Genomic DNA, 26,985 nt, shown 5'->3' with positions numbered 1-26,985 from the left:
CTGCTTCTCACATTTGCCAGGGCTCCAGTTGAGGCAATGTTGTAGTTCTTAATGCCACAGGCCTCCCTGTATTCTGTGTAAATTATACAGAAATGGTAGGAATATACAAGAGGAAACAATTTATTTCATACCTTTTATCTATAAGCAAATGTGAGTGCAAAAAAGTTGTCTTGACGTGTGTGTGTGTGTGTGTGTGTGTGTGTGTGTGTGTGTGTGTGTGTGTGTGTGTGTGTGTGTGTGTGTGTGAGTGTGTGAGTGTGTTTATGCGTGTGCATAATGAGGGCAGGCTGCTGATCCCAGCATAAGGAAAGCAAGGTCTCTGTGTATAAATAATACAGCACAGTGAGATTTTCATTTTCCCCCTGATTGACTCTGAATTGGAAAAGCATTCTCTGGACAGTGATTGCAAGGAGCGACATCAAACTGAAAGACACATTGTGAAGATAAATCAAAGAGATCCATCTAGATATCTATTTTCTGAACTGATTATATCTTTCAGGTTTGTTGGGGGCTGGAGTCTATCCCAAGTGTAGGGATACTCCCATTGTATTGCATTTTCACTTGTATTTGTGTTATGTTGTGTATGTCTACTGCTGTCCTTCTTGGCCAGGTCTCTTTTGGGAAATATATATTTTTTTATCTCAATGAGACTGACCTATAACCAATACTACTATATAATCAGAATATATTAACTCCTATAGGGCAGGTCAACATTCTGTCACAGGGGGTATCATTTTGATACCACAGACTTAAAACTCACATGCAACTGTAGTCTTGCATTAATAAGTATATTTAAGCTGTAGAAACTCATATGGTGCTTTCAAAATGGCAAATTTTTTGATGCAGATAATTTCTCAATGGGTAAGCAGCGTAAACAAATGTTGTGTATGTATGTGTAGTAGGATTGTTGCCATTGAATGCCTCATTTTATATAAATGAAAATTAGAACATTTTCAAATATAATGTCCTTGCATTGATTAAGTGAATTAGTCGTAATTAAAATGGGAATAGAGGAAAACATAGTGAAATTATTATTTAGCATTATCACATTGATATTCGGTACACTGATAACCATAACAAGATGTCCTACATTTTAAGAATGACTCATTTTAAATTTGAATTTGTACACTTAGCATAGTTATCCCTGAAACCAAATACTGTCATTCGAAAACCTCGTTCCTCCAATTAGACATTGCTCAGCCTGAAAACAAATACCCCTCTCTTGCTCTGATTGAATCACTAAATACGTGCTGCTATTTTTTATATGATTTTGCATGGTTGGGTTTAAGGTTAATCTGATGTCGAACAGACCTCTAGCCTCACGGGGAAATGTATAAATGTATCCCATCCATTTTAGTTTCCCATATAACAGAGCTGTGGGCAGAGCCTTTTGTGTGTTATTAAAAGCTAGGCAATCTCTCTCTGTCAGAACATACGAGGCCGTGGAGAAAGTCGGAGGAGTAAAACAAGCAGGAACACAGCCTCTGCTCCTCTCAAACAACAAGTTACACTTATTGATTGTCCTTTTGGTAGAAAAATGTAACATTTTGAAGTAATTTGATTCAAGTGCACCAGATTTATCAGTGTACTCGACCATATACTATTCGACAGTCGGTGCTATTTGACACGGTGTTAGAACTCCAAGGCTTTGCTCACCTCATAAACACAGACATAGACACCCACACACACACACACACACACACACGCGCACACACACACACACACACACACACACACACACACACACACACACACACACACACACACACACACACACACACACACACACACACACACACACACACACACACACACACACACACACACACACACACACACATAAAAGCCATACAGGCCTCCTGATGTCTACAATACATATTTGCTCTAAATGTAAACTACATTAATAAATGAAGTCCTATTTTACTGTAAGGTAAATCCACCATTGTACATGTTTCTACATAAAATATTTTAACCTTATCACAGTGAGTAGGTGTCATCAAGTTTCAAACTGATTTCCTGGGTGTAATATTTCAGCTTGACTTTCTCCATGTACTCATATTTCATTTTATATACAACACAGTGTGCTACTCATTCCTAGTTACATATATCCGCTGCAGCAAATGGGCTCCCATACATATACAACAACAGCTTGGCTACACCATACTTGGCCTTATTTTTCATTTTCAGACTGGCAGTATCATTGTATCAAGTCACTCGTATAATGTATGCACCTCTCACTTTCTGGTCGGTAATGATCTTGAACTTTTCAGCAAAAATGGCATCATTAAACGGTGAGATATTTATCAAACAGGAGAATGGCTCTTTGGAGATGAGAGTATACTTGTCAGTGGGAGGCAGTTTGCTTTATGTTTGTCCACTCCAAGCCATTGGGATTCCAGGAGCTCAGATGTTCGGTAAACAGTGTTGTCGAGGGAACCAGTAGGTCAGAGATTAAGAGGATGGAGGGGCCGAAGACAAATGTGTGAGAGGTAAAGGGAACATTAATGCGAGCATGTGTCCTGGATTACAAAGCATTGATCTTAGATGAAGATGTTGGCTTTGGCTGTCTCTATTACTCTTGCTGCTTGAAGGGGGTTTGGGCCATTTCACCTTCAACTTAGTATTAGACACCCAGTGGACCGATCATTAATTCTCATCTTCTCCTCTCTTGCTGAAAGTCAACCATCACATTTGTTCTGTATATTTGTATTTCTCTCAGCAGCACAAATAGGCGGTATGTTATTCCAGTTGGTTGTCATTTATCTCCGTCTGCTGTGCATGCAAAATGTGGATTATTGTCTCGAAAATATCAGGTAATATATATATTGCTGGAATATGTAGTTTTTATGTGCAGGCTGTGTCTTGTGCATACCGCAAAGAGGTTGATCCCGGGTGCAATGTGCTGGGGTTAATGTTAGGCTGAAGATCCATCTCCCCTTTGGACATTATTTATTCTTTGATGTCAGAATCAGAATCAGAATCAGCTTTATTGGCCAGGTTTGCGTAAACAAACAAGGAATTTGACTTCGGCAACCATTGCTCTCCAAGTACAACATTCACTAAAAACTAAAACATTAAAAATACTGTTAAGTAAACAATATTACAAATGAACAAAAACGAATACACAACAACAATTCAAGAGATGGAAGAAATGGTGCAATCAGTGATTAAGAATTAAATAAAATATAAATATATATATACGGTATATATACACGGTCAGATTTAAGATTACAAAATAAATATAAAAATATAAGTACAGTGCAAGGCAGATCAGTGCAGAGGTAGTGTTAACAATATTTGAGTTTGAAAATATACATGAGGTACATCACAATTGTTAATGGACCTTCAGCGACAGGATGTGGGAGTTCTGAGAGTTCAACAGAGTGACTGCTTGGGGAAAGAAGCTGTCTTTGTGTCGGCTGGTTTTGGCAGGCAGTGCCCTGTATCGCCTACCAGAGGGGAGGAGGTTGAACAGAGTATGACCAGGATGTGAGGGGTCTGCTGAGATTTTAACTGCCCTTTTCCTGACCCTGGACTGGTACAGGTCCTGGATGGAGGGGAGGTGAGCTCCTATGATCCTCTCTGCAGTCCTTATTGTCCGTTGCAGTCTGGCCCTGTCCCGTTTGGTGGCTGACCCAAACCAGACAGTGATGGAGGTGCAGATGACAGACTGAATGATGGCGGAGTAGAAGATGGTCAGCAGATCTTTTGGCAGATTAAACGTCCTTAATTGTCGCAGAAAGTATAACTCTGCTGGGCCTTTTTCCGGACAGAGTCAATGTGGGGACACCATTTTAGGTCCTGTGAAATGGCTGTTCCCAGGAACCTGAAGGACTCCACAGTGGACACTGTGTCGTTCTGGATGGTGAGGGGGAAGAGTGGGGGGGGGGGGGGCTTCTCCTAAAATCCACTGACATCTCTAGAGTCTTCTTGTTGTTTAACTCCAGGTGGTTCTGACTGCACCACTCGACCAGCTGGTCCACCTCCTGTCTGTAGGCAGACTCATCACCATCCTGGATCAAACCAATGACGGTGGTGTCATCTGCAAACTTGTTGAGTTTTACGGACGGGTTCTTTGAGGTGCAGTCATTGGTGTAGAGGGAGAATAGCAGCGGGGAGAGGACACACCCCTGTGGCGCGCCAGTGCTGATGGACCGGGTTTTGGATGTGGTGCTCCCCAGTCTGACATGCTGCTGCCTGTCAATCAGGAAGCTGATGATCCACTGACAGGTGGTGACAGGAACTGCAAACTGGGTGAGCTTATGATGTAGGAGTTCAGGGATGATTGTATTAAATGCCGAGCTGAAGTCGACAAACAGGATCCTGGCATACGTCCTTGGGCAGTCGAGGTGGTGCAGGATGTATTGTAGTCCCATATTGACAGCATCATCCGCCGACCTATTTGCCCTGTAGGCAAACTGCAGGGGGTCCAGCAGGGGTCCTGTTATGTCCTTCAGGTGGCACCAGTCTTTCGAAGGCTTTCATGGCCACAGACGTCAGGGCGACCGGCCTGTAGTCATTTAGTCCTGTGATGGAGGGTTTTTTGGGGACTGGGATGATGGTGGAGCGTTTAAAGCAGGAGGACACTACACACAGCTCCAGAGAACTGTTAAAGATCTGCGTGAAGATTGGCGCCAACTGTTCAGCACAGACTCGCAGACAGGATGGGGACACACCATCAGGTCCTGGAGCCTTCTTGATTTTCAGCTTCTGAAACAGCCGGCACACATCCTTCTCGTGGATAGTTAGCGCAGGTGGGGGGAGGGGGTTGGGTGTTGAGGGAAAATCTTTTGCGCGTGAGGGGTGTGATGGTGGGTGCTTTTCAAACCTGCAGTAAAAGTCGTTCAGGTCGTCAGCCAATCTGAGATTTTCTGCAGGGTGGGGGGGTGCCCTCTTGTAGTTTGTGATCTGTTGCAGGCCTTTCCAAACTGAAGCAGGGTCGTTGGCTGAGAGGCTATTATTTAATTTCTCACTGTAGCTTCTTTTGGCTACCTTGATCTCCTTTGTCAGATTGTTCCTGGCCTGCTTATATAGGTCCCGGTCCCCACTACTGTAGGCCTCCTCTTTGGCTCCACGCAGCCTCCTAAGGTTAGGAGTAAACCAAGGTTTGCTGTTGTTGTATGTGCAGAAGGTCTTGGTTTGCACACAGATGTCCTCGCAAAAACTGATGTAAGATGTTACAGTGTCAGTGATCTCGTTGAGGTCTGTAGCTGCAGCTTCAAAAACGCTCCAGTTGGTGCAGTCAAAACAAGCCTGCAACTCCAGCTTTGATTCCCTTGTCCATTTATTTACAGTCTTTGCCACAGGTTTAGATGTTTTTAGTTTTTGTCTGTATGTTGGAATGAGATGAAGCAGACAGTGACAGACCTAGAGCTGCCCGGGAAACGGCACGGTAGGCATCCTTTAAAACAGTGTAGCAGTGGTCAAGTGTATTTTTGTCACCAGAAGTGTTTGTGATTTATTTGTGTGGATATTACTGAAGTGTCAACAATCAACAAGTGAAAGATTCTGTAGCCTTCACTTCAAAGTTTTTTTCAGCAAACAATTAAAGAAAAACGTATTAGGGACCACTAAGAGTAAGACCATATACTATGGTGTATAATAGTACCGAAAAGTGTATAATATGGGAGCTTTAAAGATGAATGCATAATGTAACACAGGAGTTTGAGAGAATACTCACATAATTGTCCTTTCAGAGCTGGGACCTGACTGTGTACAAATGATCAACTTTCAGCTGCTGAAACAATTGCTCAATTATCGATACAATCGAGTCTGCTCCCTGTAGGTCAGCCTCTAAGGGACTCGGCAGATTTCTTCAAACCGCCTCCCGCTGGGCAGAAGATTGTCTGTAAACCAGGACACTGCCTTTGGCATCATATTTATGTATTCTTTGCTCAGATATTTTCTGTTATGAACCAGAACTTTTTCATCACCTTGGGGTCAGGGCAATTTGTCACACCTGTATAGTACAACCGAATATGTAGTTCTGCAGACTGAAAGAGATAAATACACAGAACACAATTTGCCACCAAGTGATGATGAATGGTTCCAGGATCAATTTCACAATTTCATTAATAGAACTGCTATTATAATGTTTACATTTGTAGACACCTTCTACTTCTGTTGCATTTCTAATGATTATTTCCATGCCGGTCAAAGTGTTTTTGCTGCCTCCAGTTGATAGACATGTGATTCCAAATGAAGCAAAAGGTGTCGCCAAATCAACCAGGCCTAAACCATATTTACAAAATAATTGTTGTATAAAAACATGATTATATTACATTATATTGTCCACATTAAGGTACTGAACAAAGAATCATTTGAATATTGGAAAGCAAGTCTTCTGTATTGCAGGTGTTTGTCAACTTGCATGCTGCATTTCTGCCTTTTCTTTCCATGTTTCTTAGGACTTATAGTATCAGTTTAGAAAGAAATGCTAATAAATAAAAGAAATAATCAAAAATACAAACCTACACAAACAAGAAATGGCAACACCACAAAAGCATACCAAACTGCAGGCCACATAATGATGACCCATACAAACGCACTCGCCATTTAACTACTAAAGTAACTTCCTTCCTCGGAGCAGATAATGTTCTCAGCCAGTAAACATTAAGACTCGGAAAGAACATTATATTTGCCCTCTGTCATTAACTCTATCAGACAGAAAGATTATGCAAAGTACTGCACTCAGACAGAAAGCATGTGGCACTGTCCAGAACTGCGCTGCCCTCGTGATGTCCAAAATGTCAGCGTACTATCAGGAGTAGAGTTATATTATACTGCTTGGCCATGCACACATAGTCGCTCACACAGAGAGTCATCATTATGAATATGGATATTTTCCACATTTTCCCACAAATGGGGTGGATTTGTTTTCAGCTCTCACCCCCAGGCGGGTTTAGCAAATGACTTGTCGGCGTGCAGGCCCCGCTCAGTCTTTCACAAGATGTTTCCTTTGCTGCATCATTTCCCTCTCTCTCTCTCTCTCTCCCTCTCTCTGTTCTTGTTTTTTACCATCTGCGGCCATGACGGTCACTAATCATAGAGCTGAACCGTTTCCTCTCCACTCTCTTAACTTTTTGCAAGTGTGCTCCTCCTGTTGTACATCATTCGTTATTTACATCATCGTTTACCTTTTACCTACATAATCTGGGCAGTGCCTAAGTATGTGGTAAATTAATGCATTGATTACTTACATTATGAGATGTACGATGTATGAATTATTGCTTACGGTACAAATAAATAGGCTGCAACGTTCAGGACTTTCTCCATAGCAATAGTAACTACGTAAACTGAGTCCCTTTTAGACAATAACCATGAATCAAAAGTGCCCTGCTCTCCAGGAATATCCAAAGTAATGTTGAAAATGTATTGTTTTTTGAAAGAGTAGCTTGCCTTACTGTTTGTAGACGTCACAGATTGATATAGCAGGAAGTGAGCGATCAGAAAAATGTAAGTAGATCCATAGGAATGGTGAATTATCCGTAACAGCGGGCATTATCAAGAAATAACGCCCTTTAGATTGCCGTGATTGACCAATCAGAACACAGCATGTATCAGTGTTGTGTAATAATAAGGTGTTACATTATATTCTTCAGTGCATGATTCATTTAAAAAAAAAAAAGAAAGTCCTCCAAACTGTCCAAGTTTGCCTGGTTAAAGATGGCTGAGGATAACCACATTTTATTTTAATCCCAAAATAGTTTTGGGCCTCCTCTGTTTTATCTTGCAAGGTATTTTTAATCCTGATTCATTGTGAGGAAAAGTATCCTAATTGATATAGATTTGTGTAACTTTATATCTTACCACCTCCCATCCTCTGCACTATTATGTCCATCCTCCTCTATAATCATCACTTTGACTCTTTAAATGTCCTTTCTTTAGTTGATAGATACAATGGGTTGAATTAATTACAAAACAAACACGAAAAGTAATGAGTTCAATGTGTGCGTTTATTAGTGCAGGAGGAATATATTTGTGTGTTGATTGATGGTACTTTCACTGACACAGAAAGGTGTTCTAGCTGAGCAGAAATGCCTGGCTGTCCCAGATAAAGACTGCTGACCGCAAGTGCTGCCATAAATATTGTAAGTTAAACTGCACTTGAAAGAAAGTAAGGAAGTTTCAGCGATTCCCGCGGGCCAGTGTGGGACTAAGGCAACAGAGAGCAGCTGTTTTAACTGGTGACGGTAGGAAATTGCATTTAACCTTATTTTTTTCCTTTGTGTGTTGAATGTTATGCAGGTCTTATATTTCTTCTGTTAGTCTGATTCCATGTTACATTTGACTGTTGATAATGTAGTGACACTTTAAACATTATTCTACGTCTATGCTTCACCTACCATGCCAGAAATTACACTCAGACATTACTGGTTGAAAATACAGTTTTCGTTTGCTCACGTCTTTCTTTTTAAGGGGTTAAATACTGTATGATGCTGACATGCAGAGAGACATGGCTTCCTGATATACAGTACAAGGTCTTTCGAGATGTATATTCTTCCACATGTTTGAGCTTCAACCCAAGGTTAAGAAATGCCCTTTTAAATCTATGTCTGTGTGTTCTGTCTCCACCGGTCTCTCGTGCAGTGTTTGACAAAGAAGCCAAAGGCCAGTAAATGTCAAATGCTGTGGTCTGAATCCCCCCTGGTCTTTCTTTGCCCATGTCCTCATCCCTGCAGCGACCTCTGAAGGGTCTTGTGACCGCTGGAATCACGCAATGGCCATACTAGTGCTGCAGGGGGGTCGGGGGGAGTGTAAAACATACAGTGAGCAAGCATACTTATTCACACAAAATACACAATGTGACTCACAGTGGGACCAAACACCAAGCCTCAACGGCATCTTAGTCTAGCCTAGCAAATCATACTACTGACATGTTACACAGGTACATGAATATTTCCCAGATTATGAATTACTGCCTTCTGGTTACTAAATCAAGTTCCAAAAGCTTTTAATCTGTAAGTGATGCTACAGACACAATACCATTTATTTATTTTTTGCTACATTAGTAGCGTTCTGCTTAGTAAGTGGTTCTTCTATTTCAGAATCTGAAATATCGACATCTATTGGATAGATTACCATCAAGTTTGCTAATCACCTAATTGATATACTGTATCTTATACTAGTAAGGCCCCGCAGCAGACCCGGGTTCGAATCCCGCCTGGGTCAGTTCCCTGCATGTCTTCCCCTCTCTGCCCCATTTCACCTCTGTCTATACACACTGTCAATAAAGCATGAACAATGCCAAAAAACATATAATAAAAAAAAATCTGATGTCATCTTCCTCGGGGACTGTTATTAGACAGGGAATCAGTATCGGTGTGAGTATGACAGAAAATCAGATTTAGACTGTAGTATTTTTTCATAATTAAGTTGTATGAGCACCACCATTTGTTTCACTAGATTTTGTAGAACATCTAACAAACTTAAAATGGATTAGCCCACTTTTTGTTACAGTGACAACCATGTGTGTGTATATATATATATATATATATATATATATATATATATATATATATATATATATATATATATATATATATATATGTATTAGGGTGGAGTGGAATTCAGCCTGGAAGCGGCAGAGGGTCTGCTCCCTGTAGGTCAGCCTCTAAGGGACTCGGCAGATTTCTCCAAACCGCCTCCCGCTGGGCAGAAGATTGTCTGTAAACCAGGACACTGCCTTTGGCATCAGGCCGGAGGGGAGGGAGCCGATTGGTACAACTGCAGATGAGTTTTTGAAAAGTGGGGGTTGACGTGAAGAGTTCCAGAAATAACATTTCACGAAGGTGCGTTCTCTGTTGTTTGTGACTGACTATGTTTGTGTATGTCACAGCATGTCTATCATACTCCATGTATGATAGAGGAACCTCTCTTAAATGTAGCAGTCATGTTGTGAGGTTATAACTACACAGCAATGTATTTTCTACTAACATTTTTTACACGTACCTCCACCATATCCAAACCCGTTCTTAATTTGAAAATGCCTTGCTTATTCCATATAATTGAAATTATCTCAGGGGAATGGATGACTGTTTTGTTTTTTTTTATAATGGAGAGCACACATTATTCCTCAGGCTTCCTTTGCACGGGATCCAAAATTCAAGACTGGCGTCCGGAAGCAAGTGTGTTGCAACCCCCATCTATCCAGGGTTAATTGACTCTTAGAATCCATTTCCAGTACTTGTATTTCTCTGTTGCCTGAGCCGTATCAATATCACTTCATTATTCCGGCTGAACAAAACCGCCGTTCCAAACATAACAAACCACATAATCAGTCCTGAACCCCCCCTCGCTGCTGGTAAAACTCTGTCTAGCCTACAGTGTACAAGGGAGGTGCCATCAGTTTTCAGGGGGCTGCTCTCCATCTGCTCAGCCAGATAAAGCCTCCGATTGGAGTGGTGTTGTGAGTCAAGCCACACTCCCATTCTGCCCTGCCTGTGTGAGAGCTACAAGGAGCAAAGACAAGAGTATAGGATGTAAGACACAAAAGCCCAATAGGGTTTTTTTTTACCAGTCTTGCCTTGGCTAACCCACTCACCATATAATTAACTACCCACATGAAAAACACCTCCCAAGCACTGGTAAAGTACAGGGCCCGTGGTTTATATATATTCTGCAGACAGCGCACTAATCTTTTGGCAAACAAAAACTGTCGGAGGACAACGACAAGGAAGAGAAATCACCCGGCCATCTAAGCAGTGCCTCCGCTGGAATATATTTTCTAAGCTACCGTGAAATTTTTCTGGAAGGCGTCCATATGTATCCGTACCCTGGCTCTCCTCTTAGGAAAATATATCTTTTAATTAAACTAGTTTGTGGGATGCGTCAGGCTCAGGGGTCGATAATGCCAGACCAGTTATGATCAATGTTGGCAAAGGAACAGAGTTGCGGCAGAAAAGCAACGAGGAGCGTCGTTTTCAGACCTTTTTTTCTCCCTCTTCAGGCCTCCCTGTTATATTTCTGCCACACTTTCAGGTACATCCATCCATCTATGTGTATGTGTATGTATGTGTGTGTGTTGCAAAGGTTATGATGGTAGATGTTGGTGCACTGACGGTGTGGCTCCATTTCTATGCCCCATTGTCCTCAATCAGGCACAACGGGATGTTATCAGCCTCAGCCAGGCTCAACCCCCTACAATGCTTCATTACCTGTAAGAGTGTGTGTGTGTGTGTAGGTGTGTGTGTGTGTGTGTGTGTGTATTCTAAACCCGCAAACAATGCTTCATTACATCTCTCTCTCCCAGGGATCCCTTAACATTTTCTTCCCGTCTCATTACGCAGTGAGGTTCTTGTTATCTGTTCCAGTCATATTTATGGATCAGACCTTTGCCTTCTCAGAAGGACACACACGCATGCATGCACGTATGCACACACACATTTGTCATGTTTATAAGCGGCACAATATCACATCAGGGCTCGTAATAAATAATTACTCAGTGTTACATCTGTATGCGTGTGTATCTCACGCCTCGGCGTGATACCAGGTTGGTGTGTGTGTATGCACATGAGACCACCCATTGCATTTTTAAGAATCTGGATCAGTGAAAGGTATTTTTTGTCATATCTACTTAAGCAAAAAAAAGTGATACAGTTCATTTAAAGTTTAAAGCTGTATCAAAACAATCATGAAATATTAATATGAAACAATTCTTCTTTAATCCACAAAGCATATTACAGTATATACCTCTAATTAAATTGATTATGTCAAATTCCAGATCATTGTAATGAAGGGTTTTAGGTTAAGCTCTAAAGTCCTAATTTTAGATGGTGCCAATTTCAAAACATAGCCGAGAGAGAGAGAGAGAGAGAGAGAGAGAGAGAGAGAGAGAGAGAGAGAGAGAGAGAGAGAAACCTATATACATATTATTAAATCCTGTTACTTTATCCAAACCGTTCCTTAAACAAATAGTAACATACATTTCAGAGATTACATTTACTGTCTTTTTCTTCTTGTAAGGGATAGGAAAAGCGCAGACTAGGCCGATTTTACGACCGGTAGTGAAAAAAGTGACAATTAAGTTCAAGGATGGAGAGTGGACCAGTCAAGTGACAGGGTTATGTAGGGCACTATTTATTTGCGAACAGTATGCCGATTAAACAAACAAGATATTGTATAATGCATAAAATGTTTTTGTGCGCTTTACATTCAGGTTGGCAGATTTGACTGCTTTTAGACAGAGACAGGTTCACTTGTTCCAGTCTATATATGCTAAACTAAGCTGAGCTAGTTCGTATCCTACATCTCATCTGTCACGAGAAAGCTAATATTTACCTTTTCCAAAATGTCAAACTTAAAGGCTTTGAAATATTTGCCTCCAAAACATTCTGCTGCTGTATTTCCAATAACATGTGTTATAAGAGAGTTCTAGGGATAATCCTTTTTAATAACCACATTGTTTTGGGGTAGATGCAGCAGTGCCAGACGCGATACAGACGCTTTTGTGATTCGGATGAACGGACCATTTAACTCTTTGTCTGTCACGTTGTATCTAGTCCCGAACACCTGTTTCTCTTTTTTACCTGTTAGTTGCAAGCCTCTTTGTACTAAGTATAAATCCCTTTACATCTCCTCCTTTTAATGCCGACACATAGGAGAAACATAAGACGCTCTTTTCATGTGCAAAAATTCTAAGTCAGTCAGTGCGAGTGCATATATGGATATCACGGCAATGCTGGCGGCTGCTGCTACGTGCCACATCTAATATGAATCTGTCAGGTTATCGTAGAATGTCTATTCATCATCTAGCATTCGGCCCATTTTCTACTTCTCGGCCCAGATTAAAGATTTCACAGCATGTTGGAAGAAAAAAAATAAAAATCACATATACACACAGAAATAGTGGGACACAGGGAGTTGGAGGAATGTATAATTAGACGTAATTATTCAGTGCTATGCAATCTTTTTTTTTTTGTTATTTCAAAGAGGCTGTGTGTCATACTGGTGTAACATAAGCTTAAAGTTCAAATGAGAAGCAGCATCCATTTAGGTCTGCATTTACATACAGTAATACTGAATAATTATTTCTTCTCAGATATGAACTTCAACTCGTTATCTTGACATCTAAAGACCTCTGCTTTACTGTGCATATTAATGGTGGAAGATATTAGAAGTGTGGTTTTCAAAAGGAAACTCTGTGATTTTTTTCGTGCACTGAAGTGAGCAATAAAAACACATGCAGAGGGGATGTTTTGGTGAGAACCTGTCTTTTCTCATAAGCAGCCTCTGTGGGGATAACAACAGCCTGGAGCTTGTTGAACAGCTGATTGTGAATACATGTTTTTTTTTAAATAAAGGCCAGCTGCCTGCTCAACTGATTATCCGCAGTCTCTATACACGTCGGTAATAAACAAGCACATAAGGGACCAGCGCATCTGCTGACACCTCATGAAATAAAAGGTCTTCAAGAATTCATTTGTGTCTAGTTTTTTTTCTCTTTTCTAAATGGACTGGTGGGTATAGCTGTGAATCGGTATAGCTGACAATCTGTGTGGCTGTGTGGCCTCCTTCATTTAAATCTGTTTGCCTAATTGATAAATGTTATCGCTTAATACGTTGCGACAGAAAATGAATGGCGCTGGTCAGAGCGGCTGTGTGAAGGTCATGGTGGAGCCTGACGCTTGATGGATTCATTGGTTTTTATTTGGCTCTTTTTACTCTGGTTATTTCTTTAGACAGACACAGCAGCCTTAAACCACCCCAATGGCCAATTCTGGTAAACCTACCGGCACTTAAGTCTGGTTTCAAAGAAGTGTGTCCTGCGGCCTTTGGATTTTAAAGAGCAAAGCCTTCCCTAGAAACTCTTACGTTAATGTGGATTTCCCACATTATGCAGAATGCCCTTTTAGCAACCCTGGAGAGGACAATTATGAATTTGGGCTTTGGCATGAGTTTTTCCACATGTAATATTATTGAAAACTGCACGCTACATCTCAGAACTCTTAGCCGTTAATTAAACCAGCGGTTCTCCCCAGAGTCTCTCTCATTTAAAAAAAGTCAATGTCTTCTTTTCTGGTAAAATCTTTTACAGTTAAGTTCCAAGCACTTACCACTTGTTTCCATTTTCAATTTCTCTGGGATGGAATTGAAGGCACTGTTTTAGAGGTTTTAAAATGTATTTGATTTACTATAGTAGGCTAATCGTTACTAGCAATCGAGCAGAAAATAACCGGCATGACGTGACATATTTGTCCAATTATCAAAACTACCTAGCAAACAATAAAGTGATTCTCGTGCTCAAACATCCTTTGAACAGATTCACCCTTGCACTTTAACGCACACTGCTTCACAGTTCTCAATCTATCGTTATTATCTCTTGCAGCATTGTGCTCATCTTTCTTTATTCATCCATTCAGGAGCTTTATGAAAAATTCATACTTGGGGATGGTGAACCGTCCACTCTGATTTAAAAGAAGTCATTCTTTTTCATACCTATTGGTATATTCACTTGGAATTTACAGGAGGAAGAAGTGCCATCAATGGTTAAATGAAGGTCTAACTAACCAATTTATCTAAATGCTGGCACAACAGGCCGTGAACATAATAACATTAAACAGATTTAGCTATGCTAACTCTTGGACAGGCGCAGAAACTAATATTCCTGTTTCTATTATGCCCACCACCTGGTTTTCAAATTTCACACTTGCTTGGACATGGAATAAGGATTCGTAAATTGTTATGGATTCATTTTGTTATTCAACCAAGAATAATGCATGAATTTGAGATCCGAAAAAATAGACAAGCAGGGAGGGTCACCCTGCATATGAATACATTAAATATACAAAAACACATGCTAACACACGCATTGTGACACTGGGTTAAATAAACACTTAGTTGCTCCATCTGGCCACAGGTCAATAGTGGGGAGTGCGGCTCGCACTGTCACTGGCTCAGCTGCACTCTTTAATTACACAGCCATTGATTGGTCAGGATGTCGATAAGGCATTTAAGCGCCTTAATCCTCGTTGTATTAACATGAGCAAAATGCACATGGTTTATACATACCACATAATTCTTAGCCTGAGGTGGAGCGCATGCATTTGTTTCCCCTTTGCATTTCAATTTGTCTGCCCGAGGTTTTCAGGAAATGTCAATAAAATTAATTTGAATAAAATGGATTTGACTTGCTGGTGGCAGGTTTTAGGAGAAAGCAGCGGTACAGGAGGTGGGTGGCCTGCTGAAGTTATTTGCTGTCTTGCTGAACTGATGGCAAACTGCTATCACTTCCCCTGTTGTTCTACCACTACAAATCTATCCGGAAGAGTAAGATACATTAGCTGTTAAAAAAAGTTAAAGGTGCCTGTTACGGTTTCAGGGGAGGTCGATTTTGTTTACATTTGAAGACTTTGCAGAAACCAAAGGTAGGACTAATTACAATAGGATTGTAACAAAATTGTGGGCCCTGCTGATGTAAACAACAGTGAAACAGTTACCTTAAAGGTAGCTTTAAAACTTTAAACAGTGTTCTAGGGATCCAATTTTCTTGTGATGAAAGTTTGTTTATTCAGTTATGAGAATATACCCTCCTATGCATTTTAAAATGATCTGACACACGCAAAGTTATATTGTACACCTTTAAATAAGAGCTGATTGAAGAGGCAATTGTTCTATAGTGTGCTGAAATGTCAATCTATCCATGCATAGATTCTAGCTGTGTCCCCCTTCCTCTCTCTCTCTCTCTCTCTCTCTCGCTTTACAGCAGATGAGAGTTGTTGCCGAGGGAGTCACTCCACCACCGCAGTGGCGACCCCCAAGGTTCCAGCCCATGAATGGTTAAGCACCTCTGGGTGACCGAAGGAGGGCTGAGGCCCGAATGGACAGGGAGCAGCAGGGCCACCACTCACCATGTCCGAGACAGACAGAGCGGAGAGAACACAACACTTGCTTTACAGCTGACTGACAGCAGGTTAATTGACTGAACCCTCCCCCAGTGCTGCATTACTAGAGAGCCTTGTCCAGTCCCCCTCAGAGGCATTTCAATCCACCATCTATGATAGAGACGTTCAGACTGATCAGTGGCAAGCAGATGCTCACGGAAATGCACAGGGACCGATGACATAATAGTTTCAGCTTTAATATTGAACTTTTTGTATTAACTTGTGTATTTGCGCTAGATTCATTGCAGGGCATCAGTTGCTAATCTCAACAACAACAAACCTATAGTAGATAACAGACTCTTCCACATTTATATCTTGTTCAGTAGCCTATACTGCACAGCAACCTCAGATCTTTATTTTATATTGTATAGTTTCCCTTCAGTGTATTTAGTTGAGAAAAGGTTGGCTCTAACTGCCATTAATCCAATTTTTCAAAAGTGACTTGTTCTTGATTAAAGTGCAGGAGTGATTAAAATAGAAAATCAAGGTTAATGTGTTTACTAACTAATTGGAAATGATTGAAGTTAGTGAACATTGTGGGAAAATAATAGTTGTATGTAGTTAAAGGGAACTTCCTGCTGTTTTGGGAATACCTATTTCAGGGAATTTTATCATTTTAGGCACTGTGTGTGTGTGTGTGTGTGTGTGTGTGTTTTTTAAATCAATTGTGGTGCTGCAGGAGACATGAAACACTAGTTCCCATGGTGGGCAGCTTGCACCTTTTTCCCGTAACTTCAAAAGTGTTGTACCTGCTCACGTTCGCCAGCACAGCAGCGCTCCATTAAAGCATCAAAAGGATGTACTTATCTTTACTGCAACGCGGCCCTTTCCAGAGGGAAATGGAAAGAAGCAGTATTGATAAAAGTAGAAACATGAAAGACTGTTTTAAGGTGTGTATCCTGATGGTGGGATTGGCTTTCAGTTCTGAGGTTCAAAAAATGTTGCTCTCATTTAAGCTGGCGGTGGATGGGGTGATGGTGAGCATCTTGGGCGTCCCTCGTGGCCTTGCTTATACATTTGTCCTGTATTTCTTCCATTACCCCAAAAGCACGAGTCACCTATACCTGCGAACCTGTGAGTTCAATTGCCAGTCACCGTCACACTTTGAAGCAGAATACTCTCAGCGAATAAAGTAAACAACTAAAATATTTATTAACCGAAGATATTATTTTTTTTTTTACAGCAAACTCTTTATCACGAGACAGTCTTCAAATGACACTTAACCCTTTTTAGTACAATTAGGTTGGCCACTCTAATCTGGAGAAGTAACAATGAACAGACCAGGGAGATTCCCTCTGCCATGGTCCTCTATCAAAAAACATGAACAAGCACATTAGGATCTGTAGGAGGTCCAAAACCCGCTTCTTTTTAAAAAGTCAGACATTAGAAGGAGAAACACAATGGCTTGCATCTTGTAGTAGGAACTGAATCAAGAACAATATTCTCATTTTAAACATTAGATTTTTTTTTGTATTTTTTCTTTTCTTTTTACATGTGTACATATACATATTTTGTCTGGTTTGTCAGGTCAGTTCATACAGACGTGTGTTAAAAAAAAAGAAAAAAGGTAGTGTGAAGTGAATAGCTTGTCCAAGGCTCCTCTTCTGTTTGCAAAAATGCCAGGGACAGACGCTGGTCTACACACTCATTCTAATTGCCAAACAAGCTTTTAGTGAGGGACACTGATGAAAGATTTGCACATATCGACAGGGTAGTCAAATCCATAATGTTGCTCTAAAGCAGTGAAAAAGAGATTAAGCTATGACAGATACTAAAAGGGTTAAGGCAAGAATAGAAAAATAAAGAAATAGTAAAAACAATAGAAATGTTGCTTCTCTGTCATACTCGAACGCTCATATCCTAAGAAGCTGTTGTGAGAAGTATTCACACCACAGTCTTACATATACAGTATATTCACAGTCTTACTCCCTTTGCAGAACCCTTCACTTTACACAATTATTTACAGCAAAACAGAACCCATCCCACAGAAAGAAAGGTAGTCCACTAAAAAGAAATACACTATCCATGAACACAATGACAATTAAAAAACTGTATAATTTTCATATCATATTGTTAGTATGTAAAAAAACATTTACATACAGACTTGCAAATCGTGTTTTACAGTAGTCATTACATTTCATATCAAATCGATCGACAGAGCAATCTGAAAAGCTTTGTTTTCAGGGGGATCTCTTGTACAAATGTCTGCTTTCAATTGCTGTGTTAAAACGTTGACGGGTACAGATACCATTTACATTATTTGTTTTTTTCTTGTGTGTGTGTGTACAGTTGTGCACTTCTGACAATTTTCAGTTTCACAAGAGGCGTTGTGATAATGGACAAGAGTACAAGCAGCCATGCTCAGATGAGACACAAACAGATGTGGTGGCAAACAAAGACAACACAAGGACAATGTGACTGAGAGGAGAGCACGGCACAACTCGCTGCACGCCACTGTCCCTTCAGAGGTGAAAAAAGCCAGCATCACCTTTACCAAAGGTCTCTGATAATGTCCACACAATGTCCCAAACGACGTGCAAGGAAGGGTAGAAAAATATATTTCCCTGCTGTTTTCTGTGAAGGATCCAGAAACTCGCCCAGGAACAAGAACTGGTTTGACATTAAATACAGGAAGGTTAGCAGTAGGGAGCTGGTGGGGACTTTCTTACTTTCAATTCAAAAGACCAAAGTCATCCCCTCATACCGGGTCCAATTCCAAAGAACAAAAAGGTTCAAATGTTCTCCATTATACAGTAGCTAGTGCAGACCGTGTCCACTTTTCAAAATCTCACAATTGCTATATTGCTCTTGAAACACCTATTTGTTTTCTTTTTGTCCTAGCATCGATGTTTGGGTGCAGGAAAGACACAACTGATCTCAGATGAGGTGTACTTATGTCAGGCGTTTACCGTTTGGAGAGATCCTGGCCTGGAGGGAACACTTGTTGTGCTATTATTGAATAATGCAAGGTACTAAGATATCTCCAGTCTCTATGTTGTCTAGAAGTCCACCGTTTTTTTTTGTTGCTATAAAAGACTTTGTATGTCAGGCTGTCTCACAACAAAGTCAAGATGAGCATATTTTGCCACATGAACTACATGTAAAGATGATAATAAGGGTTGATTCCCTACTTGGTGGTTGTTTCAAACATTTGTTGGGGACAGACCAATTGCAGTAGAAGTTGTGCAGTCTGCACTAGGCTTTCAAGCAGACTTTCTACCTGAATACCAGTGTCTTGTATAATTGACTTCTCTCAACTTTGACAAAGCCAAATAAAGGTTTCATTTTCATCATGAAGGATTATCTCAGTGGGTGGAAGTCATTCATCCAGGCAGAAAATGGATTGTCCGCAAGGAGAAAAATGAGTCCTGATTCCAGCAACTATGCTGACGTATGAGAGGAAGACAGTCTGGCAAATGCCTTGACCATTGGTACCAGCTTTGAAAAAGGAACACAATCCTTCCAAAAAGGGAAGCTGGCATGACAGGAAAGAATTTTGTGGCATAATTTCCCACAAAAAGTAGTTCACATTACAAAGAAAACATTTTAAGAAATGTAGTAGGGTTTTCCATGGGGCGAACAAGGACAGTGATGGACAAAGAGGGTGATAATGATCGCACTTGAGAGAAAGGTAAGCGTTCTCCAAAAGCTAAAAGATAAAGGAGAGTGCCATCACAGTTGTGCATGAGTTAACTGTAGCAGAAAAGGCACCAGACTCTCCTGCCTTAATAAGTGTTTCTGTCTGTAGGCAGATTTGACATTTGGTGACCTTCTGGCATACTCAAATCCAGGCCTACATGGAATGGCTTTCATTATCCCTGCTGTCTTTCTCTGATTTTAAATGCCTCTTTTCCACTGTGTGCACCATATGGTTCAGAGAACTGCAAAGCCCTGGGAGACGGCAGAACAATCCAACCCACCACAAGCTCTGCCCATTCAGTCAAGAGATACATAATGGATGTTGCAGGAATGTGTACACACTGCTTTCACATGCTTTTGATATCACGACTGCTGTTGCTGTTTTACGTAGCTATCTGGCAGTCAACATCATCAAAGAGGAGACATAGCCAAATCCCAATTCTCTTTTTTGGCCCTACCCTTAGGCCCTTGGTCCTAGCCCTTGCCACTCGAAACCTTGAGTGTCAAGGGGTACAGGGTTGTGCCGGTCTCTGGCTCGTGCAGATTATCTAACCTCTACTAGATACTAGCAATCTTTTTTGAAATGCTGGATTAATTGAAACCACATAATTACCAAATGTAAACGACAAAAATGAGATAACACAATGGTTATCATAATACTTTACATCACGACAAATTAATTTGTGGCTGTCTTTCTTCTCGTCAACCCTCTTTTTGCTGAAGATGTGCAAAGCTTTATCCGAGACTTCTCATAGTCTGGAGGGCCATCTAGCCCTAACCCTAAAGCAAGAGGGAATTGAGAAACCCTACACCTACACGTGAACGTGCAATTTGGAGTGGTAAGAATTGGGATCAGGCCATTGAGGCTGAGGGTAAAGTGTTTAAGACAGAAGCAAGACAGACATCAGCTGTCCTAATTCAGATTTGGGTCATTTAAAGGACTAGAAGACTGGAGGTTGGGGTATGCTGGAAATGATCAACTTCGGACAAAGATTCATCCATTTGATTTAAGTGACAGACACGTTTGCCTCTAGATTCTAACTGTTCTGAAAGGTCACCCTCTGTTTGGAACAGCTCTGCCATCATGTAGAAATAGGGATAATGGTGCACACTTTTGGACAACAAAGCTTGAGAGACGTTCAAACCCTTCATGCTTCCTCCCCTCTACACACCTGGCTGATCATTACCTGAAGTGGCCATGGCATCCTCGCTGGATTGTCACTTTCAGAAGATTTCAAGAATTGTCAGCAGCGGCCACCCCCCATTTCCAAACTTCAGTGTGACAAGCTCTTTGTTCAAAGCACTCTGACAACTGTCAAACCAGTATACCACTTTAAATGCTCCAATTGACAACTGACTGTCACACAATGGGATACTGGAGGCAGCAATGTCACATACGTAGGACTAAAAACCGCTTGATTTGTGTGCATGTTCAGGCACATGCCATGGACATTTAACAAATACAGATTAATCCTATTAGATTAAGACTTTTTCACTACTCTTTCACAATTGTTTTGTTTTACTGATCGTTGTACCAGTCAGAGAAGAATGTAGCACACCAAACAGCAGATTGTCAACACACATTATGAAATGACATGGTGTCATGATGTTGACTATGTCTTGGAAAGGTCACTCCATTGAGAGAAGTTGGTATTGATTTGGAAAGTGAACCTATCCATACGATAAGAGGGGGGATTTTCTGTAACTTCCCCAGCTGTTAAACTATTTCCTGTTTCAGTAATATCAACCTTTCATCCTGATGTTGTTTCCTTACAGAACATCATATCAAATTAGGGCGCATTACTTTTGGTTATCACAATAGTAAATTCTGTATTAAATTCTGTATGATGACTTCCTAGGTTACCAAGCAAGAGTGAGACTGTATTTAGGCAACGTACAGCTAGAACACCTCAACATCTGTCCAGCCTTGAATCCTTCGCTTAATGACAACTCTTACCACACGCTTGGTTGTCGCTGGCTAATGAAAAAAACACACAAAGACACGTATACAACACAGTGACATTGGTGACCATGGCCTCAGTCTCCACCTGAGCGCCACACACACACACACACACACTCTTGATCATGTACTGCTTGTCGACAGAAATATGGCATAAAAGCACGGCCTCGGCATCCCTCAGTCTGTCCAGTGTGTGTTTGTATTTTCTGTGCACACACTGGCATGCACATGTGTGTGTGCGTGAGTCTGTTTTCATGAATTCAAGGGAAAGCGGCATCAGATGAAGGAGGGGGCGTGGCAGTCCCGCAGTGAAAGGGAGAAAACAGGACAGAAGGAGGAGAGCTTTAGTTGTTCTGAAGGCAGTCCAGATCCACTGAGCAGCAAACATTCCCATTCTGAGCAGCGCAGCATGAAAAAGACATGAAAGAAGAAATAGACAGTGTTAAATATACTGTAATGTATTCTAATATGGTGTACATGCTGTGTGCGATGATTCAGAACGTGGCTGGCCATAGTCAGTGAAAATATAGACTTCATACAGAGGGAATTTGCAATGTTAGCATAAGGCCAGACAGGGTCAGTTCATAGAAATGACAAAAGAACATGCTGTAATTTCCACCTATACCAACAAGTGGCTTCTAGTGGTTCAGTTTCTGAATGATCTTATATATTAGAAATATCTGCCTCTGAGATTTATGCCGCCGCTCCAAGACATTGGAGGTGAACAGAATTTAGAATGTGTGGCTCCGAGCAGTGACAAATGTGATCAAATTGAACAGCAATATGTCTTGCGACAGACTTCAGTGACACAGTGTCACACCTTACACTGGAGCTACTTTTTACCAAACAGTAGGACCTTTGAAAAGAGTTTCAGAACCCCAATTTTTGCAAAACTTACCTATTTGGTTTGATATAGATCTGTGATTTTCTATGATTGATTTTCATGGTTTCTTTATGGGTATAACTATGACTATGGTATAAGGGTACATTAATTAACTGTTGGTTAATGCTTATTTAATGCTATTAAACATTATTTTATGCTTGGCTCAGAATTAACTATGCTTGGTTAACCAATGCTTAGTTAAGAATTAACTAAGCATAACGGTTAGCAATGCAATCAGTAACTAACCAACCAGTAACTAACAGTTAATGAATGTACCCTTACTGTAAAGGGTTATCACTGTATGTGTTTCTTTTGGCAAATTTAAATTCAAAAAGCAGAACTGAGTAGTGACAGATTATGTTGTGTGAAGATGATCTGAGTCATGTTGACATGTTCCTGACACAGTGATCTGCATATTTGTCTTCTGTTAAGATGTAATGTATCTTGCATCATCTGTGACAGTTCCATATTGTTCTGTATTCATCTTGGCAGACCTTGCAAGTCCTCCAGCACCAATAGTCATGGTGTCTACACCATCACTATATCCACCCTCAAGAAGGTTCTTCAGTACCAATGGCCTGTAATGCCAAGCATTGTGAGGACGTAAAATATTGAAATGAGCATGAAGTCAGAGTTAAAAATAAAAAAATAAAATGTTAATCCCAAAATTATATCGACAATCCACCAGTTGCAGGGACAAACAAACAACTGAGCTTGAACATCTCTGAGAATATCAAATTTACTTATGGACAATGTGTTGTAAAGTATTGGTTGTGGACTCTATCAGGCACACCAATGTTAATTCACACACGGACACTGCAGAGTTTAGCAAACCTTCATTGTGGTTGTTGTCTCTTTGGCCTACCTTACAAGTGCAGGTGGTACAGGGTGAATGGGGCATGTTCCATTTGTCTCCACTGAGGCGGACAACGCCGGCTGGGTCCTTACACGTCTGTCTGATGTCATATGACAGGTTGTCGGCCAGGCAGGGGTCTGTGACGCAGCGCGGGCAACACTCGCCCTCGGCCACCGCTGTGAACTCACACATCAACACGGGGCACACCATAGGCCAGCAGTCCACCTCCCCCTCCTGCACAGGCAACGGAGAGGCACAAATGTTACCGTCTGTGTTGTGTTGGTTTAATTTGTGTATGAATGAAGCCGGTCTGGCCACTGCAGTTACAGGTGGATGCCCATCTGTTGCCACATCTCTAATTAGAGAGGTGGTCATTATCTGAGCCCCTACACCTTATACACAGAGCCGAGCAGCAGGTTTCACATCAAGTAAGTCCAGCTCTATGCTTTATGTTGTGTTCTTAAAGGTGGAGTCAGCGATCCTGGAGAATGCTCGTTTGTCAAAATATGTTTTTGTCAAAATCAGTGAATATCTCCTCCACTACCTGTCCGTACTGTGAGTGTGCTAGAAAAAGAAAATCCAGTGTTATTACAGTACCTAGGCTCTGTAAACTGGTATGTGAACAAAGGGTCTGTAAACAAGCAACATGCCCGTTTACAGAGCCTATAGGCTGTGTGTATTAACAATTGATTTTCTTTTCAGCCCACACACAGTACGGACAGGTAGCAGATTGTGAGGAGATATTCACTGATTCTGACAGGAAGGGATTTTGACAACAAGCGTTCTGCAGAATCACTGACTCCACCGTTAATGAGCGTCACATTTCATTTGAAAAATAAACATGCAACATCTGCGTGAATGTGTGTGTGTGTGTGTGTGTGTGTGTGTGTTTCTGTGTACGGACCATGCAGCGGCACTGCTTGCAGCTGTACACCCAGGATGCTCCGCTGCGGTAGAGTGTGCGTCCGCTCTGGTCCAGACACTGGCTGCTGGGCCGGTTGTCACACGCCGGACAGCAGAAAAGATCCTCATTCTGGTCTGCACAGTCACAGGGTCTCCTCCTGCAGTACGTCTGCCCGTCCTGCACAACAGAGGTCACAGCTGTTAGCACTGACATATTTAGCTGACTTCAAAGAAAAAGTGCCAGCAAAGACTTCAAACTTCACATCTAGCTTTATATTTAAAGCTGCTAAGTACTTTTATAGAGTTTATTTTTTTTTGCAGCTACTAAAACTGAAAGCTTTCATCAGTCAGGTTACCGGTGAAGAGTTCAAGGATTCCCCGATACCATGAATATCGTTTCAGAGCCTTTTCATCTTTGGAATGAGTTGGATCCTCTTGACAACACTGAGTGCCTGACATTTTTTATTGCTAAGAAAGTGGTGCATTCAAAGACCCGTATCAGACAAGTCTAAGACTATAAGGGATATGATTAAGGTGCGTATCAGACACCCCCTCTCAAACATCTTTTAGGGAGCTGTAGAAACTCTCAAATCTCACTTCCTGACGGCTATTTATAGAGCTGTCGCTGAAGTTTGAAAAGGTGTTAGAAGTTTGGTGTCCTGGCTGGCATACAAAGTCAAATCCAGAGGAGTGTAGCGATCCTGGTAGCCTTCCCAGACACCGTGATAGTGCTTCGCGGGTTCTACTCGGGAGAAACTTTATGGTCCATTTTACTCACCACAGCCAGCAGTGTCTGGCCCAGGCACAGGGCAATGCAATGGCTATTTTTTTTTACATGAAATAGCTGTTAGAAAATGTATGGGGGCCATAAAATCATTTTGCTTACCATTACAAGGGCAATATAGAACCAGTGTTTTATTGATGCATATTGTCCTTCTACAGTAACCGCTAAGTCCCAGGAGACCAATAGCGATAGGCGTTGGTCTTTTTTATGGCTACTGGCCCTGGACGTGCTGGGGAAATGACTGCCAGTTGTAACGTGATGGCATGAAGGCAGGCTGTTCATTTTAATGCCAGGAATGAGATCAGTCATACATGCTAATGCTGCGCTTCATGGCGTGCTAACCAAAACTTACTGATGTTTTTTATGTCAATGATTAATTTGATGACTGAAGATGACATTCTCTTTATTTGTTTGTCCTTGTTAAGACACTTCTCTGGAACTCTAATATCTAAATCACAAACTTTGATGTCATTTGCTGGTGGGTTCCTACACACATTTACTGTCCGGCTCTATTCAACCTTCCAATCATGCTCATCAAACCAATCAAAATGTATTGGCAAATTAACAAAGAAAAAATATTTTTACATCTTTTAAGTCTGAGAAGCATGGCAATGAATGCTACCGACTTTCCCCCGGCTAATGTACACATAGACCGAAAAAGACAGGATGATGCTGTGCAAAATGTGATCAAAATGGCTAAAGTTCAGGCAAAAAGTAACTTTCAACACATCATAAAAAGGCTGCTATACATTGTTTCAATATGCTCATAAAACATTGAAAACAACTTCAAAACTATTGGAAATGTGGCCGCTGAAGGAAACTCTGCTTCCAGTGGACATTAAAATATCACAAAATATCACATGCACTGGACCAAAGTTCTGTTCAAAGAAACCATGAACATGTTTCAGAAGAAGTCAGTGCAGGATATAAATAACTGAAGTCACTGAACCAGAATGTTGACAAGATGTCGACTGAGAAAAACATACACAAGTGTCATAGAATGTGCCCTACTTTACCCTTGGTGTTTACCAGCGCCGTTCATGTGAAACAGCCCGGTGGTAAATTTGGAATTTTATGAGCCGATGAGGCATTATTGAAAGCACCGCTCTCAGCTGTCATCTTATAAAACCAAATAACTCTCTGCTGAGTCTGTTTGGTATTTATCTCACTTACTGCGCCTCACCTTCCCAAAGACAAATCTTATCAATATCTCACTTTCCTTGCAGCCACACGCTGCACCACCTCTCGAGCACAGAAAATGAGTTGTTAAGGTGACACAAATATGTGTCAGTATACTAAAGGCTAATGGAAAACAGATGGGAGCACTGAGGTGTTATTTATTTTTCCTTGTGTTGACCCGCTGGTATAATGCTTAATTTGATCCCTTGAGGTAAAAAACTATTATCTGTAAAGTCTGATATTTTTGTTTCTTAGCAATCCATACAAATGGTTAGCTGGAATCAAATCCAGACAGTAAATACATGTGTGGCAGAAAAACAAGATTTCTTAAAGGTGCTATGAGGAACTTTTAAATATTTCTGAAACTGTTATTAAATATTTCAAAATGTTCTTCTGATGTTCATAAAATAGTAAATACATGTAACAGCAAACACGACCGTCAGTGCAAAGCATGCTATTTTTATATAGATTTTCTTGATGCCTTTGTCATGGCTATGCTCACCCAGGAACAACAGCTGGGGTAGTAAAAACACTACCGCTTTTGTCCAAAGGGGGTGCAAGAATTAATACAAACTGTAAGTTCTTCAGATCACCTTTAAGATGAAATGCTTCTGGCTTATTGCACTTTGTTGTAGAGTTGCTGTTTTGTCCCAGATCTCAGTTATTACTTTTGTAAGTCCAGTGTCATCATAACCAATACATCATGGCCAAAACTACAAAGTTATAACACCCTGGCATGATCCTTCTGAGGTGGAGAAAACAGTATTCAACTGCTGAAATGAAAGCAAAAGAAGAAAAAGATAGAAGAAAGAGATTATTGGGTGTATCCCCATATCACCTGCTCAGCTCCCTCCCTGATCCATTCTCCTTTTCTGAATCTTTCTTCTCTTTATTGTGAAT

At 41.0% G+C, this 26,985-nt stretch overlaps 1 protein-coding gene across 1 annotated transcript in view; it reads right to left on the bottom strand.

Annotated features, from left to right (window-relative positions):
* Positions 1 to 21,824: 21,824 nt before the first annotated feature.
* Positions 21,825 to 26,985, bottom strand: part of LOC307270509 (protein kinase C-binding protein NELL1-like) — a gene marked incomplete at its 3' end in the record, with an annotated part of 185,522 nt that continues 180,361 nt past the window's right edge. Inside the window, exons 18-20 of the mRNA XM_080053488.1 lie at positions 24,124 to 24,300; positions 23,229 to 23,453; positions 21,825 to 21,875 (exon numbers count right to left, since the gene is read on the bottom strand). Coding sequence (XP_079909614.1) covers positions 21,825 to 21,875; positions 23,229 to 23,453; positions 24,124 to 24,300 — 453 coding nt within the window. The remainder of the gene's footprint in view (positions 21,876 to 23,228; positions 23,454 to 24,123; positions 24,301 to 26,985) is intronic.

This window comes from Ammodytes marinus, assembly GCF_949987685.1.
Source record: "Ammodytes marinus genome assembly, chromosome: 1".
NCBI lineage: Eukaryota > Metazoa > Chordata > Actinopteri > Uranoscopiformes > Ammodytidae > Ammodytes > Ammodytes marinus.
The sequence above is the reverse complement of the archived record's forward strand: the minus strand, read 5'-3'. Positions and strand labels throughout refer to the sequence as shown.